Source organism: Hyaena hyaena, unplaced genomic scaffold (genome assembly GCF_003009895.1).
Source record: "Hyaena hyaena isolate Hyena2069 unplaced genomic scaffold, ASM300989v1 scaffold_271, whole genome shotgun sequence".
In the NCBI taxonomy this organism is placed as follows: Eukaryota; Metazoa; Chordata; class Mammalia; order Carnivora; family Hyaenidae; genus Hyaena; species Hyaena hyaena.
In genome coordinates, this window is record NW_024080902.1 from 1,795,264 (window position 1) to 1,809,833 (window position 14,570).

Consider the following 14,570-nt stretch of genomic DNA (forward strand, 5'->3'; position numbering starts at 1 on the left):
GATGTAAAGAATAGTACAGCTAAGGCTTTGTATTCTTGTATCCTTAGTGTATCCTTATATTCTACAATGTTTTTCAGAATTTTTAAACCATGATCCCAAGAACTAATATTTCATAACATGACTTAGTCATCTATAAACTTTCTAAATTCAGGGTTATATTTGGGATTTATCCATGTTGTTATAGACTTCTTGAGGCAGACCTTATTTTTCCTCATTCTTTCTAATAGTTGATTAAAAACATTTTTTCCAGTGTGTTGAATGTAAAATGGGGGTTGTTGTAGTTTTAAAGAGCATTTTCCCTAACTGCTAGTAAGATCATGCATGTTTTTATATGTTTATTGTCCATACATTTCTTCTTATGTGAATTACCCATTCATATCTTTTTGCACAGTTTTCTTTTTGGTTGGTTGTCTATTTCTTACTAAGAAAACTCGTAATTTATATTTGTTGGCAGTCTTTTTAAGTTTTTATTTATTTTGAGAGAGAGAGAGAATAAGCTGAGTGGGAGATAAAGGATCCAAAGCAGGCTCCATGCTGACAGCAGAGAGCCCAGTGTGGGGCTTGAACTCACAAACCGTGAGATGATGACTTGAGCGATACCTTACACATTTAATAAAGAACTTACTTTATACTTTGAGAACGTTACTGGTCCTGGTTTAAGTATGCTGAATGAAAACACTAGTCACATATATTAGTTTTAAATTCTTAGACAGGTTTGGGAAGTTTCTAGAAAAGCAAAATTAGTAAACTCATTACTGTTCTTAAAGGTTGATTTATAACCTTACTGCTGGTGCCATTTGAAACTTTGAGCATGTAGAATTTTGTAAAGCTCCGTTATAATTATATAAAAATCAGAATGCTTCATTTAAATGCTGTCATAATATTTTAGTTTTTAATATTTGTTTATCTTTGTTTTTTCTCCTAATTAGGTCCTCGATGGGCTTCCTGGAATATTGGTGTGTTTATCTGCATCAGATGTGCTGGAATCCATAGAAATCTTGGGGTTCATATATCCAGGGTCAAGTCAGTCAACCTTGACCAATGGACACCAGAACAGATACAGGTAAACATTTCCTTACTGAGAGATTTTTTAAAATATTTAAAATGAGGGGTGCCAGAGTAGCTCAGTTGGTTAAGCTTCTTCTGACTTCGGCTCAGGTCATGATCTCCAGGTTTTGTGCTGAAAGCTCAAAGCCTGGAGCCTGCTTCAGATTCTGTGTCTCCCTCTCTCTCTACCCCTCCTCCGCTCCCGCTGTCTCTCTCTCTCTCTCTCAAAAATAAATAAACATTAAAAAAATTTTTAAAAATATTTAAAATGAATTTCAAATATTTAACCCTTCTTATATCCAAGGGTTAACATTGAAAAGTAGTATATTGAAATGATATATGCCACATATAAAATTTTAATGTTACTTGAATTGTCCACTCACAAATGTTTATTTCTTTTTGGGTCTATAGTGAACTCAGATTTTAGTCTATTCTTAACCTAAAATGTTGATTTGAAGTCTTTAAATAATGAATTCCTTTTCCTTGTGTTGATGAAATTAGCCAGTATAATTCCATAGTCTGTTTTGTTTTTCTGTCAGTAGAGGGAGCCTGGGTAAAGATAAAGAATAAACCACCTCTTGCCTAAGAACTGACTTGAAAGATTTCTCTTTTGTACAGAAATGTTCTTCATTCTCAAACAGGGCCCAGTAGTTGGAGGATAGCCCAGTTAGCAAATGTTCTAATGACTGATTTGGATTGTTTTGAGTGGTTTAGCATTGTTAGAAATAAATTTGTAATTTTAAGGGCTTCCCATTTTTACAGTGTGACAGTCTTAAGTTCTCAAAATCTTACTTTCTAATCCTTAAGATTAACTGCTAAAATAAAAATGTTTATTTCTTCTGGTTTTAATTTGTAATTCACAGTGAACTTATACTACTTTTTCTTAGGCCCTTTTTGAACTAGGTAAATATATAAATATATATTGTTGACCTTCAGTGATACTCCTTCATACCTCCAATCAGAAAACACCAAAAAGAATACAAAAATTGGCATGGATAGGGTGAGGTAAGGATGAAAGAATAGAATACAATGCTGAGGGAAATAGGTCATAAAAAAAGATTTTGTTAAAGAAGGTGAAACTTTTGTACTAAAGACCTATTTATGCCAAAGTAAATTCTAGATAGAACCAAGATTTAGATATCTAAAATAAACCCTAGAAATACTTGAAAATAGATCTTCAGGCTGTAAAGTCAAACATTATTTAGTTCGTTTTTAAGTTTTTGAGGTTTTTGCTGGCTAAGGCATAAAGGAAATATGACACTATATGTATTTTCATTATCCTTGAGGAGAAAAGTTACTTGTTCTATCAAGGAAGCAGAGCTTTTTGAACATTGCATATAAGGCAGTGTTCTTGATAACATCTCTATAGTAACTATGGTAACAGATTTCAAATGTTGTTTTTTTTTTTTTTTTTTTAAATGTTTTATTTATTTCTAGGAGAGAGAGAGAGACAGCGCGAGCAGGGGAGGGTCAGAGAGAGAGGGAGACACAGACTGAAACAGGCTCCAGGCTCTGAGCTGGCAGTCAGCACAGAGCCCGACGCGGGGCTCGAACCCATGAACCGCGAGATCATGACCCAAGCGAAAGTCGGACACTCAACCGACTAAGCCACCCAGGCGCCCCTCAAATGTTGTTTTTTAAGTTGTCTTCAAGAAAATGTGAAGTGTATCTTAAAAATGCAGTTTGGTGTTTGTACTGGGTTAGAAGGTACAAAACATTCAAGACCCAAGGTGTATTGCCTTTTAGTGGTTCACTTCACACTAAGGATAAAACATGAAATCCATGGACAATTCAGTTCTCCAAAATAATATTTTTCCCAACTAGGCTGTTAAAAGGGGTTGAATAGCAATTTATTTGAGGTAGGCAGCTGTTCTTTTCCTGTAGCTTAGAGCAGAACTTCCCAGTCAGAGGGCTACAGTTCACTCGTTTTCTGGGGAATAAGTTATAGTTACACATCAAGATACTGAATTATTAAAAGTGGAAGGCTTTTGAAAATAATTATTAAGTAATATACAGTCTTGAGCTTGTATTTGAACATGATTTGTATGGTTTCAGCTGTCAGTTTCTTGAAATAAGAATTATTCTTTTGGAAGCCAAGACTTTTGATGAGTATTTATCACTAGAGAATGCTCTGTATGAGTTCATAGACCACACTGCTCTTCTTAAAGATCAGGTGTTCTGTGATAAGAAATAAGGTTAGGATATGCTCACTTAAACGTTGAATAAGTAGGGACGCCTGGGTGGCTCAGTCGGTTAAGCGTCCAGCTTCGGCTGAGGCCATGATCTCACTGCTCATGGGTTTGAGACCCGCGTTAAGCTCTGTGCTGACAGCTCAAAGCCTGGAGCCTGCTTCGGATTCTGTGTCTCCCTCTCTCTCTGCCCCTCTCCCACTCACACTCTATGTCTCTCTCTCAAAAATGAATAAATGTTAATTTTTTAAAAAATAAGTAGACAATGAAGTTTTATTTTAAAAAAGTATAGAGGGGTGCCTGGGTATCTTAGTCGGTTAAGCGTCCAACTTTCGCTTAGGTCATGATCTTGCGGTTCGTGGGTTCGAGCCCCGCGTTGGGCTCTGTGCTGACTGCCAGCTCGGAGCCTGGAGCCTGTTTCAGTCTGTGACTCCCTCTCTCTCTGACCCTCCCCTGCTCGCGCTGTCTCTTTCTCTCTCTCCTAGAAATAAATAAAACATAAAAAAAAAAAATAAAAAAAAATATAGAGGAAAAAAGTATAGAGAAGCTAATCACACAGACAGATGAGCACATCATCTAATATTCTTGTGGTGGGCCTTGTAAGTACTTGCTCTTAAAAATCATTCTGGGACTAATATTCAATAAAAATCCCCCAAGGCTCCATTCTCTAGAGCACAGCCTTTATCATAACCTAGAAAATTTTAAGGCAACTGATTCTAAAAAGGCAGTAGAACAAAGTGATTTAGAAAGTTGTTTCTAAATAGTTAGGTTGCCAGAGTTAGACCTGGATGAACTTGACAGGATATTTCACCTCAGGGTGCCTCAATTTCTTCATTTATGAAATGGAATAGTAGGAGTATATCCTTCTGTAGGTTCCTGTGAGGACCAAATACGTTAATATGAGGAAAGCATTTAGAACAGTACTTGGTACATTTTAAATACTCGATGTTAGCTTATCAGTTATTAGTAGTGTTAGTTCATTTGTTCATTATGTAAAACTCTCAGTACTGCTGCCTTGAATATCTTTCTGATCCACGCAACATAGCTTCTTAGTAAATCCACTGTGATGAATTGGTTGTTCAATGTACTACTGAGTAAATAAGCAGATTGACTCATTGTGTGGTATTATTAGCATAAGTTACTTTTTGAGAATATTTGTGAAGTATAATTCATTTTTAGTAATATTGGATGTTTTGGGATTTTGAGATGGTTAGGTGATCATATTGGTTGTCTGTGGAGGTTGCTACTTATTCAAATTTAAGCATATCCTTTTCCCTGTAATGGTAGGTATGTTCCATTTAATCCAACTCTATTTATACCTATGCATCTTATTTTATTTTTTTACATACAAAATTGAAGTGTAATTATAGACAACCATTTACAGATGTGAGTTTTATGTGTCCTGGCAAATGTCTGTACTGTGTCACCAACACTCTAGTGTAAATATACAGAGCATTTCCATCACCCTAGAGAATTTACTTGTGCCAATTTATAGTCAAGTTCTCCAGGGGCAACCACCACACTGCTGTCTGTACCTTTAGGTTGCTGTACACTGAGATTTTTATCTTTTGAGTAAAGAATAGGAAGAGTGAAGATCACAGTGTAATTTAGTGTTCTTTATTCATAAGACTTTTTATAAGAATTTCGTTGATATTAACAAAAAACTTGGGAAATTATTATTTGTAGAGAAGTACTCTACTGCATATAGTTCTACCCTGTGTCTTCCCTTACCACTCCCCCTCCCCAACATTTCATGAAAATCATGCTTCTAATTTTCCAAGATACTACTTAGTTTTGGGTAGTTACATACATATTTTTAGATCTTTAATAGTAAATGTGGAAACATGATTTAATCTCTGAGCCCAGTCAAGTTATAAATAAAAATGTTCTTTTTTTGGTATCTCTGTAAAATGTAACTACTTACTAAGTTTTGCTTCAAAGCTTCTTGTCAACTGATATTATACGTACACCATATTTATGTCAGTTACTTATATACATGTTGTGAGTGTGTGAATCAAGTTTTAGGACATCTACCATATATCATAACTATGTTAAAATAGCTATATGCTTATTTTTAAAAGAAAATAATTTATCTACCAAAACTTATTTTGATTTTTATTAGCATGGAAATAGAGTTACTCATCTTACATTTTAATCAAAATTCTTTTTTGAACTGTGGTTCATGGTCAGATTAAATGTCTTTGATTTTGAGTTTATTATCAGACACTTTTCAAATTTTTGAAAAGGACTACTCTGTACTTTTATAAATACCATAGCCTTTATTTTTTTATTTTGTATTGATTTAATAATCCTAAGTATTACCATTTTTCTAATTTCGTACATTTTAAAATTATTCATTTTTCAGTGCCTTATTGAGGCAGTTAAAATGAAGAATGCCTAAATTTTATTACAGAGGAAGGTTAATTGTGCTCTTAAGTTTCTTAGCTTACTTTGTGTAGAGTTTTGTAAATTGTGCTGCCTAATAAAAGATCTTAGTGAGATTTTGTCCCTATTATAAAGTATACTCCATATATTTGGTATTTATCTTGATAACTTTTAGACCACTTTTAATACTTTATCTGTAAATCTTTTAGCAATCTTCTCTCAGATTGTTTACTACTGACTAGTGTCATTTATTTATCTGGTACTTACTATTTTCTTGGGAACACCAAAGCCACACAACTAAAATTTATTCATTTATAAAATATATCGTGGAGAACTTCATTTGAAATTGCCAGTCTCCATAGATATATGATTTGTCCTTAGTGAACTTGCCTTCAGCATTTGTAGGCAAATGTAGTACCATTTTTACTTTAGCTTTGACTATATTTTGGCTAGAAGGAAAGGTGTTTAAACCCAGTTCTTTTCACATGGTTGTTTCCTCTTGTAACAAAAAAATTGAAGCTTTCTTTCCTCTCGTTCCATCCAACCTAAGTGTTTCTGCTTTGACTTCCAGCTTTCTGTTTTGTTTTAGGGACAGAATAGTAGGGGATGGCTGCTAGTTTCTTTACCTTTATTTTCGTTTGCAGCATTCCTTCCTGCTTTTCCACCCAAGAATTATTTTCATTTGGAGGCATATTTAAATTCTTTTTCTTTGAAACGTATTATTCACACCCTTCTGCCATAAAAATCTTCTTAAAATACCATCTTTCCCTCAACATACAACTCTTGGCTTGTTCAGCCACTGAGCATTTATTAAGTACTCACAGTGTGCCAGCCACTGTATTCTAGTGACTGGCTTTAATCTTTCTTTAGCAGTTGAATTTCTTGAGCAAGATCTTTACCCATTTTCCATCTTTACCTTACTTCTGCCTCTTTTAACTAATTTTTGGTCCCACCATTCTGCTAAGTTTGCACTCATAAAGAATACTAGTTATCCCTAATGACCAAATCCAACTCTCCTGCTTCACATGATACTACCCACTGCCTTCTTGAAGCTTTTTCTTTGTAAAAGAAGCTGAAGTTATTCATCCACATCCTTTATTTGGTTTATTTAGGTTTGTTTTTGTTTTTGTTTTACTATTTCTTTCTCTGTTTTTTCCCCCTCTTGGACATCTTCTACAGTTTTGTCTTTAGCTCTGTTCTTCAATCTTTCTCCATAGGATAACTCATTTACTCTCATAGATTCACCTGTTACTTTTTTGTGCAGATGGTTCTCCCTTGTCTTTCCAGTAGTGATGTCTATAGTGGATGTCAGTTCTTTTTTAGATTGCCTGTTAGAGACCTTTGGTGTTCATGGATTTTTCATTCTTAAGAAGTAATTGGTATCTTTGGATATCTTTGATGTGAAGTGATTGGTAACTTTCCCAGGCATCCATTTTAATTGCATGTTCTGTGAGGCTGGAGTTAGCCAATTCGATTGATTCCATTGCACTGGAATTTCACCATGGTTTTACATATCTATTCATCTTTATGTATTAGGTAATTCTTTGATGTAACTAAAAATCTTGTTGCTTTATGAAAAATACTTTGCTATGAAGCAAAGAAAGCTGGCTATTAATGCAGTGATAGAAGTGAAATGAATAGATATGACCAGGCATGTTTTTGTTTGTTTGTTTTTTTTGCCAGATAACATAATGCTTTTGAGAGAATAAAGAATAGAATATCAGCATTAACTGTTGCTCTATAGCAGTACCAATAAAAAACCTCTGTATGTTTTCTGGAAACAGGACAAAAGGATTTATAAAATTGTTTCAGTGTTCGTTGTAGAAATTTTGGCCTACAGTCCTAGTTATTAATGTGTAGCATTTGTAAATGTTAAGGTTGGTAGATGCCTACTAATCTGCAACATGACACATTTAAAATTTGAATAATTATCTGGTTATTCAGGCTGGTTTCTTAGTTAATGTCATTGTTCCAGTTAATCTTAAAAGCCTGTGGTGTCCTGTGGTTCTTCTTTCTTTTGTGTGCCTCCATATTCCATCAGTCAGTTCTTAATTCTTTTATGGTTTCTGTTGCTTTCCATTTTCATTTCTCCTGTCATGTCCACAGCTCTAGCTTATTCCTGATCTTCCTATCACTGTGACCTCTACATCACTTTTACATACCACTTTCAGAATAATCTTTCTGGAACACTGCTTTGGTCATTTGACTTCTCTTCTAAGAGATTTATATTGGTTCTCCTCTGAGAATCATAAAAGTTTTATTTTCCTTAAATTGGTAATCATATACCTCTGCCATCTGGCTTTGCTGTGTGTCTATGACCTTACTCCAGATGCTTGACAGCAGATCGCTTTGGCTGTACAGAGACAACTGTTTCTGTTGAGTTCTTCTGGCGGTGTGTGTGTGTGTTTTTTGTTTTGGTTCTGCTGTTGTTGGAAATGTTTTTGCATATTCCTTTTTTCAAACCAAATCTTTCCATTCTTTAAAACCCAATAAATCCCTGCTATAATAAAGCTTCTCCTAAATTCTTCTAAATTGAGGTGTGCCTAATTATCTACTACCATATATTGTTATTTACCTTTGTGCATGTCTGTTAATTGTAACCTTCCAGGAGTTAGAAACTTTATCATATGTGTATTTGTAATCCTTGTGATGGCCTCTGCAGTGCTGGGAATACAGTATGTGCTCAATTTTTGTAATGGCACACTGAGAACAATCTTTGGTTTGATATAATTCTGTGAGATAATGTTTGCTATAGTTAGCGCTGGAGAAAATGAAAAATCAAGCATATGCTCTCAATTTGTCCTGTATTATTTATACAGTGTATTTTTAAATTTCTTTACCTTTGTTCTTTTCTTCCCATGTTCCTATATACTTTTAAATTCTTCAAATACAGTAGCTGTAGGGAGTATAACTTAAGCTAGTGCGTGGAAGTTCCAAGGTAATATATGCAGGTATAAGGCAGTGCTCTCCAGTATTTCAAACCATGCAAAACTGAAACTGATTGCCTTGGAAAGTGATGAATTTGCCATTACTGGAATGGTTTGTACAGAGGGTGGGCAACCACTTGGAAATCTGTAGCTGAGAATTAAGGTCTGAATAGGCAGATAAGGAATGATTTAGAAAACTCTGAAGTCTCTTCCAGTCTTGATCTTGAAATTCTTTGATTGTATGTTCAGTCTTCTTTGGTTACCACAGCAGTTAAAAAACCACTTTCATTGTTTGCATTTGAATAAGAATGGTATATTACAGTTAGAGATGTGATTCAACTTTTTCCTAAAAGTCAAATTCTACCTTAGAGGATAATAATTCTTGCACTTGAGGATAAATCATAAGAAGGACACATGATTCTCAGATTAAGTCTGAAAGACAAGTTCAAGAAGTGTTTTGAACAAGTATTTTGTTCTTTATACTTTCATATGGAAAAAATCAATAGCTAAATGGATATAGATTTCTATTTTAACCTTGTTATTCTTAGAAATACCTGCTATCAGGTAGCTTGGTAGCTTTTAGTTTAATTTAGTAATAGATGTGTCATAGTATTGACCTTCTTGTCTTAATTTAAACTTTTGTTCTCTCTTAGAAAAAAAATGTCCTTAGGAAGTTAAAATTACAGATTTTCACTAATATTCATCAGTAAGCTTTATTGTGTTCTGAGGCCTTAGCTTGAATTCCTAATCAGTTAATCTAAATACAGTGAGAATAGGTGAAAGAGAATTGGAAGGTACTTTAAATATTTCTGTATAGCTAAAAAAGTAATTGAAATTACATGTACTTCCTTTGTTTTGTTTTTTTAAATTTATTTGTTTTGAGAGAACAAACAGGGGAGGGACAGAGAGAGATGGAAAGAGAGAATCCCAAGCAGTCACTGCACTGACAGCACAAGCCCAACTTGGGGCTTGATCTCACCAACTGAACCGTGATATCATAACCGTAGCTGAAATCAAGAATTAGACACTTAACTGAGCCACCAAGGCATACATAAAGTTACAGGTACTTCTTGGGGCGCCTGGGTGGCTTAGTCGGTTAAGCGTCTGACTTTCACTTAGGTCATGATCTCGCGGTTCGTGGGTTCGAGCCCCGCGTCGGGCTCTGTGCTGACTGCCAGCTCAGAGCCTGGAGCCTGTTTCAGAGTCTGTGACTCCCTCTCTCTCTGACCCTCCTCTGTTCACGCTGTCTATCTCTCTCTCTCCTAGAAATAAATAAAAATTAAAAAAAAAAGTTACAGGTACTTCTTATATTGATCATATTGTGCCCATGTTCAGTAGTAAAATTGGGATGTAAAGGATTATAAAAAGTAGGGGATGAAAGTGGCAAATAGATTGAAGAAATTTTCTCCTCTTTGACCCTCTGACACAGTATATTTCATTTAAAGTTATGATACATTTTATTCTTTAAAAGCATATTAATTTTGTGTGATAAGATTGTAGTTGATAGAAGGAATCTTTGCCATTTTTCTTTAAAAAAGAAACCTGTAGCTAGAATTTTGACTTAAATTCAACTTGAATTGTGCAGTTACGCAGATTTGTTTTAATTTATGACACCATTTTTAAGTCACTAAAGGAAGGTGAGATAAGTTACTATGTTTTCCATGGGAGTTCTGCAGAGGAGAAAGATGCATTAAAGGAAATACAATGTTAAGATTAATTTTACCTGTTTTTATTTTTGTTAATGAGACTACTTAATGAAAATTTCGGCGCAGATTATCTTTTTGTTGCACAGCGGTGGTATACGTGTAAGATAGTTGTTATGCATTGGTGTAGAGTCACCACAGCCTTCCCGTGCTTAATGTTTGCATGGTATGTCTTCTTTCATTTTTATGTTTAACTGACGTATATTGGCTTCTTTTAGACAAGGAATGCTTTGGGGTATGCTCTTTCAGTATGTAGTTTCACTTTTTTTTTATTTCAGTGACTTAAAAAAATTTTTTTTACATTAATTATTTTTGAGAAACAGAAAGAGCACAAGTGGGGTAGGGGCAGAGAGAGAATGAGACAATCTGAAGCAGACTCCAGGCTCTGACTGTCAGCACAGAGCCCGACGTAGGGCTCCTGCATGGCTCGAACTCACAAACCATGAGATCATGACCTGAGCCGAAGTCGGGCGCTTAACTGACTGAGCCATCCAGGCGCCCTTTCAGTGACTTTAAAAAAAAAAAATTTTTTTTTAAATGTTTTTATTTATTTGTGTGTGAGAGGGAGACCGCATGAGCAGGGGAGGGTCAGAGAGAGAGGGAGATACAGAATCTGAAGCAGGCTCCAAGCTCTGAGCTGGCTGTCAGCACAGAGCCTGAGGTGAGGCTCAAACCACGAACTGTGAAATCATGACCTGAGCCTAAGTGGGACGCTTAACTGACTGAGCCACCCAGCCGCTCCTTTCAGTGACTTTTTAAAATTAGTTTTTGAGTGTTCTGTCTCCTCGTTGAGTTTTCTTATTTAGTGACTCTCTTACATGTAGGTTGGATTGGGGCGCCTGGGTGGCTCAGTCAGTGAAGTGTCTGACTTTGGCTCAGGTCGTGATCTCACGGTTTGTGAGTTCAACCCCACACCAGGCTCTGTGCGGACGGTTCAGAGATTGGAGTCTGCTTCAGATTCCATATCTCCCTCGCTCTCTGCCCTTCCTCCACTTGTGATCTGTCTCTCTTTCTCAAAAATAAATAAAACTTTAAAAAAATAAATAAACACATGTATGTCAGATCTTCATTGCCTAACTCCAGTATTTGTCACTTACTCTTAGATCCTTTTCTTTACTTTTTTCCAATGAAACCTTCTTTTTCCTTTTACCTCTCCAGTTTTTATAGGCCATTATTTGTTGTGTTTATTTTTTCTCATGTTCCATTTTATTTCATATTCATTTCTGAAATTTTTCCTTTTATTTCTAATTCTTTTCTGAGTTTTTATTTTAATTCTGAATATTTCAAAATTCTGATTTAGTTCTTTCATAACTTCATGTCTTTTAACTAATTTTACATGTTCTTTAATATGTTACATATGTTTTTTGGTTTGTTCTGAATTAGTAGGTGTACAGTTTTGATCTGTTTTCTGAGCATATTTGTTCTAGTGTGGATTCATTGTAGAGATGTTATTCTGCTGCTTATTCTCTTTTTCTTCTGGTAACTGCATGAGATTTGACCTTGATTCTTTTTCTGTTGATCATTTTTTATGTAGTATTTTCTTTACTTTTAAAAGGAATTGAGATTCAAGATCGCTTTTCTAAAGGGGTTGCACAAACACCTTTCAGTGGTTTTTGTGTAATGTTTAAAAATAAGCCTACTTGTTTTCTGAGATTTTTTTGCTCTGGTCCCTTCTCCCATTTTTTTCTGAACCTTTTCTTTCTTTAGTTCCATTTTTTTGGTCCTGTTCAATTTTGAATCCTTTCCCAGGATTTTCTCCTCAGGGTGGGGCTTTGGTCAGAAGGGAAATTTGGTGGATATGTTACGAGAATTCATAGAAGCTAGATTGTTTTCCCCCATTTCAAGCTTATTGTAGACCTTTTGTACTTATTTGCTATTGGATTGGGTAAAACTCCTTTTCAGTTTTGTGTGCTTTCTTCAGACTGGTTCATTGTAATTTCCAGTTTGTATGTCTTCACTATTTTAGTGTTCTGTTTTCAGATCCACTCAATTCCCCATTAGTGGCAGGCATCATGCCAGGACAGTGGTTGTTACTGCCTTGTCTGTACCAGATAGCGTTATGAGGTGTATGGTGATACTTCATCACCAGGTTTTTGTTGTAAATATTGTCCATGGGTTTTTGATTTTTCTATCTATTCTTTTTTTGTTGTTTGTTTTTGGCGAGAAGCTTCTGGGAGCTTTAAAAACTGAGAATTAGAGAATTCCTGTGATAAGCAATATTTTATAGAATAAAATTCCAGGTAAATAAAGTGAATTTGAAGAGCCCCATGATTTAACTACATCTGACCTGTTATGTGTTAGAACATTATTTAATCTCTCAAGGTTTTGACCCTTAGGTAAATTTTCATAGTGCTTTATAGAACCTGACATGTAATAAATTTTTCTGTCCACAATTCTTGGTACATATTTATTCAAGAAAACCTTGGTCAAATAACTTTTTTCTTATTTTGTTTGAGGAGTGTTTGTTACTAATTCTTTCAAACTGATGAAATGTCTCCCATCATAGCTTCATGTGCATACTTTTAAAGTTGATTGAAATTCAACTTCTGTTGGGGCACCTGGGTGGCTTAGTCGGTTAAGCGTCTGACTTTCGCTTAGGTCATGATCTCACTGTTCGTGGGTTCGAGCCCCACTTCGGGCTTTGTGTTGACTGCCAGCTCAGAGCCTGGAGCCTGTTTCAGAGTCTGTGTCTCCCTCTCTCTCTGACCCTCTTCTGTTCACGCTGTCTCTCTCTCTCTCTCCTAGAAATAAGTAAAACTATTTAAAAAAAAAAAAAAAAGAATTTCAACTTCTGTTGATTCCTTGCCAGGATCATTAAACGTGTCCTCAAAGAAGAGCCGTGCAATGGGGCAGCTTACAGTGTTGGGTTTATGTATTGCCTATATGTTCAGAGTGAGATGAAGAAAGAAATGTGATACTGTCTGTAACAATTTAATCTGTGAAGTTTAATAAGAGCTTTCCATTTTTTAAGCAATACATTTGAGAAAAAGTCACATGTATTTTGAATTTGTGCAGGATTATGCCCTGTATTTTCTTCTTGCTTTTTAAATTGTTTTTGAGGTTAACATTTTAAGGTTAAAAAGTCAGTAATAGTTTTTAGAATTCTCTTCCTAGTAAGTGTCTATAGTTCTTTGGGTCAAAGCAGTGAACAAGATATTACTTAGATACGAGATATTACTAAGATATTACTTAGTACAAGTCTTCAGTAATTTAACTCTCTTCATTTTACAGTGCCTAGTCTAGATAGAACTGAGAGAGTAGAACTAAGGGAATACTAAACTATTTGAAGAAAATGGCTTGTATCTTCATATAGAGTGCCGTATTTGGAAGGAAATTATTATGTGGCAATGAATGAATATCTGTATGAATCGATCATTTGAAAACACAGTTATTATTAATTTCATTACATATAATATTTTATAGGTGTAGTCTCTGCTCTTCTCTGCGTTGTATGACCATAATAATGATAAAAGATGTCAGGCATAGTCAAAGACTGGGACTCTGTAGACCTGGGTTCTAGTTTTGGCTTTGTTAACTAAATGGTGGGTAATCTTCAGAAAATCACTTAGTAGTGGCTCCTTTTTCTTTAAAAAAGAAAATCATCAGTATCTAGTACTGTGCTAGGTACTAAATATATTTTAAAGATATCATTACTATTTTTATAGTGACCTTTATTTGTTTATGAATTTCTAGAAGCATATTAAGAGTACACAGGGCCTTCTAGGCAGAACGATGGAGAAAACATGTCATATTTGAGAAAGTGAAGTGGTTTTCTGTGACCAGAGTTTTGGGTGCAGTTCTATGTGTCATAGGAATGAAGGCAAAAGTTTCAATGGGGAGTTAGTTCATTTGGTTTTGATCCTGTCACTGATAGGGCAAGGGGATAGGGATACATCAGGGAACTCTTAAAATATTTTAAATTGAAGAGTGATGTTTAATGTTATGTTCCATTTAAGAACCTACATCTGATTTGTTCCTGTAATGGCCAAGGCAGTGGGTGGCTAAATCTTGAACTAAAGTGATGGTAAAGGGGGAGAGAGGAGAAGGCTGTAACATATATTTAAGAGAGAATCCCTAAGGCTTCTGACAGAAGAGAGGAGAGTCCAGGATGATTCCTGAGCTGGGCTTAAGCACCTAGGATGAAAGTAGTGGTTTATTTCTAGACTTCAAATGGTATGGATTTCATAGTAAGTACAGATTACTAAAGACTGTGATGTAAAGTGGTTTCCAATTTTGTCATAACAGTGTTTAATATTATTGCTTTAAAAAATACGTTCTCTGAATTTGTAAGAACTAGCAAGTGCTGCAACAGATAAATC

General features: G+C 35.1%; 1 protein-coding gene across 2 annotated transcripts in view; it reads left to right on the forward strand.

The window, feature by feature from the left end:
- Positions 1 to 14,570, forward strand: part of SMAP1 (small ArfGAP 1) — a 181,663-nt gene that overhangs the window by 44,269 nt on the left and 122,824 nt on the right. For both annotated transcript variants that reach the window (XM_039245811.1, XM_039245810.1), the window contains exon 2: positions 930 to 1,063. In XM_039245811.1, coding sequence (XP_039101742.1) covers positions 930 to 1,063 — 134 coding nt within the window. The remainder of the gene's footprint in view (positions 1 to 929; positions 1,064 to 14,570) is intronic.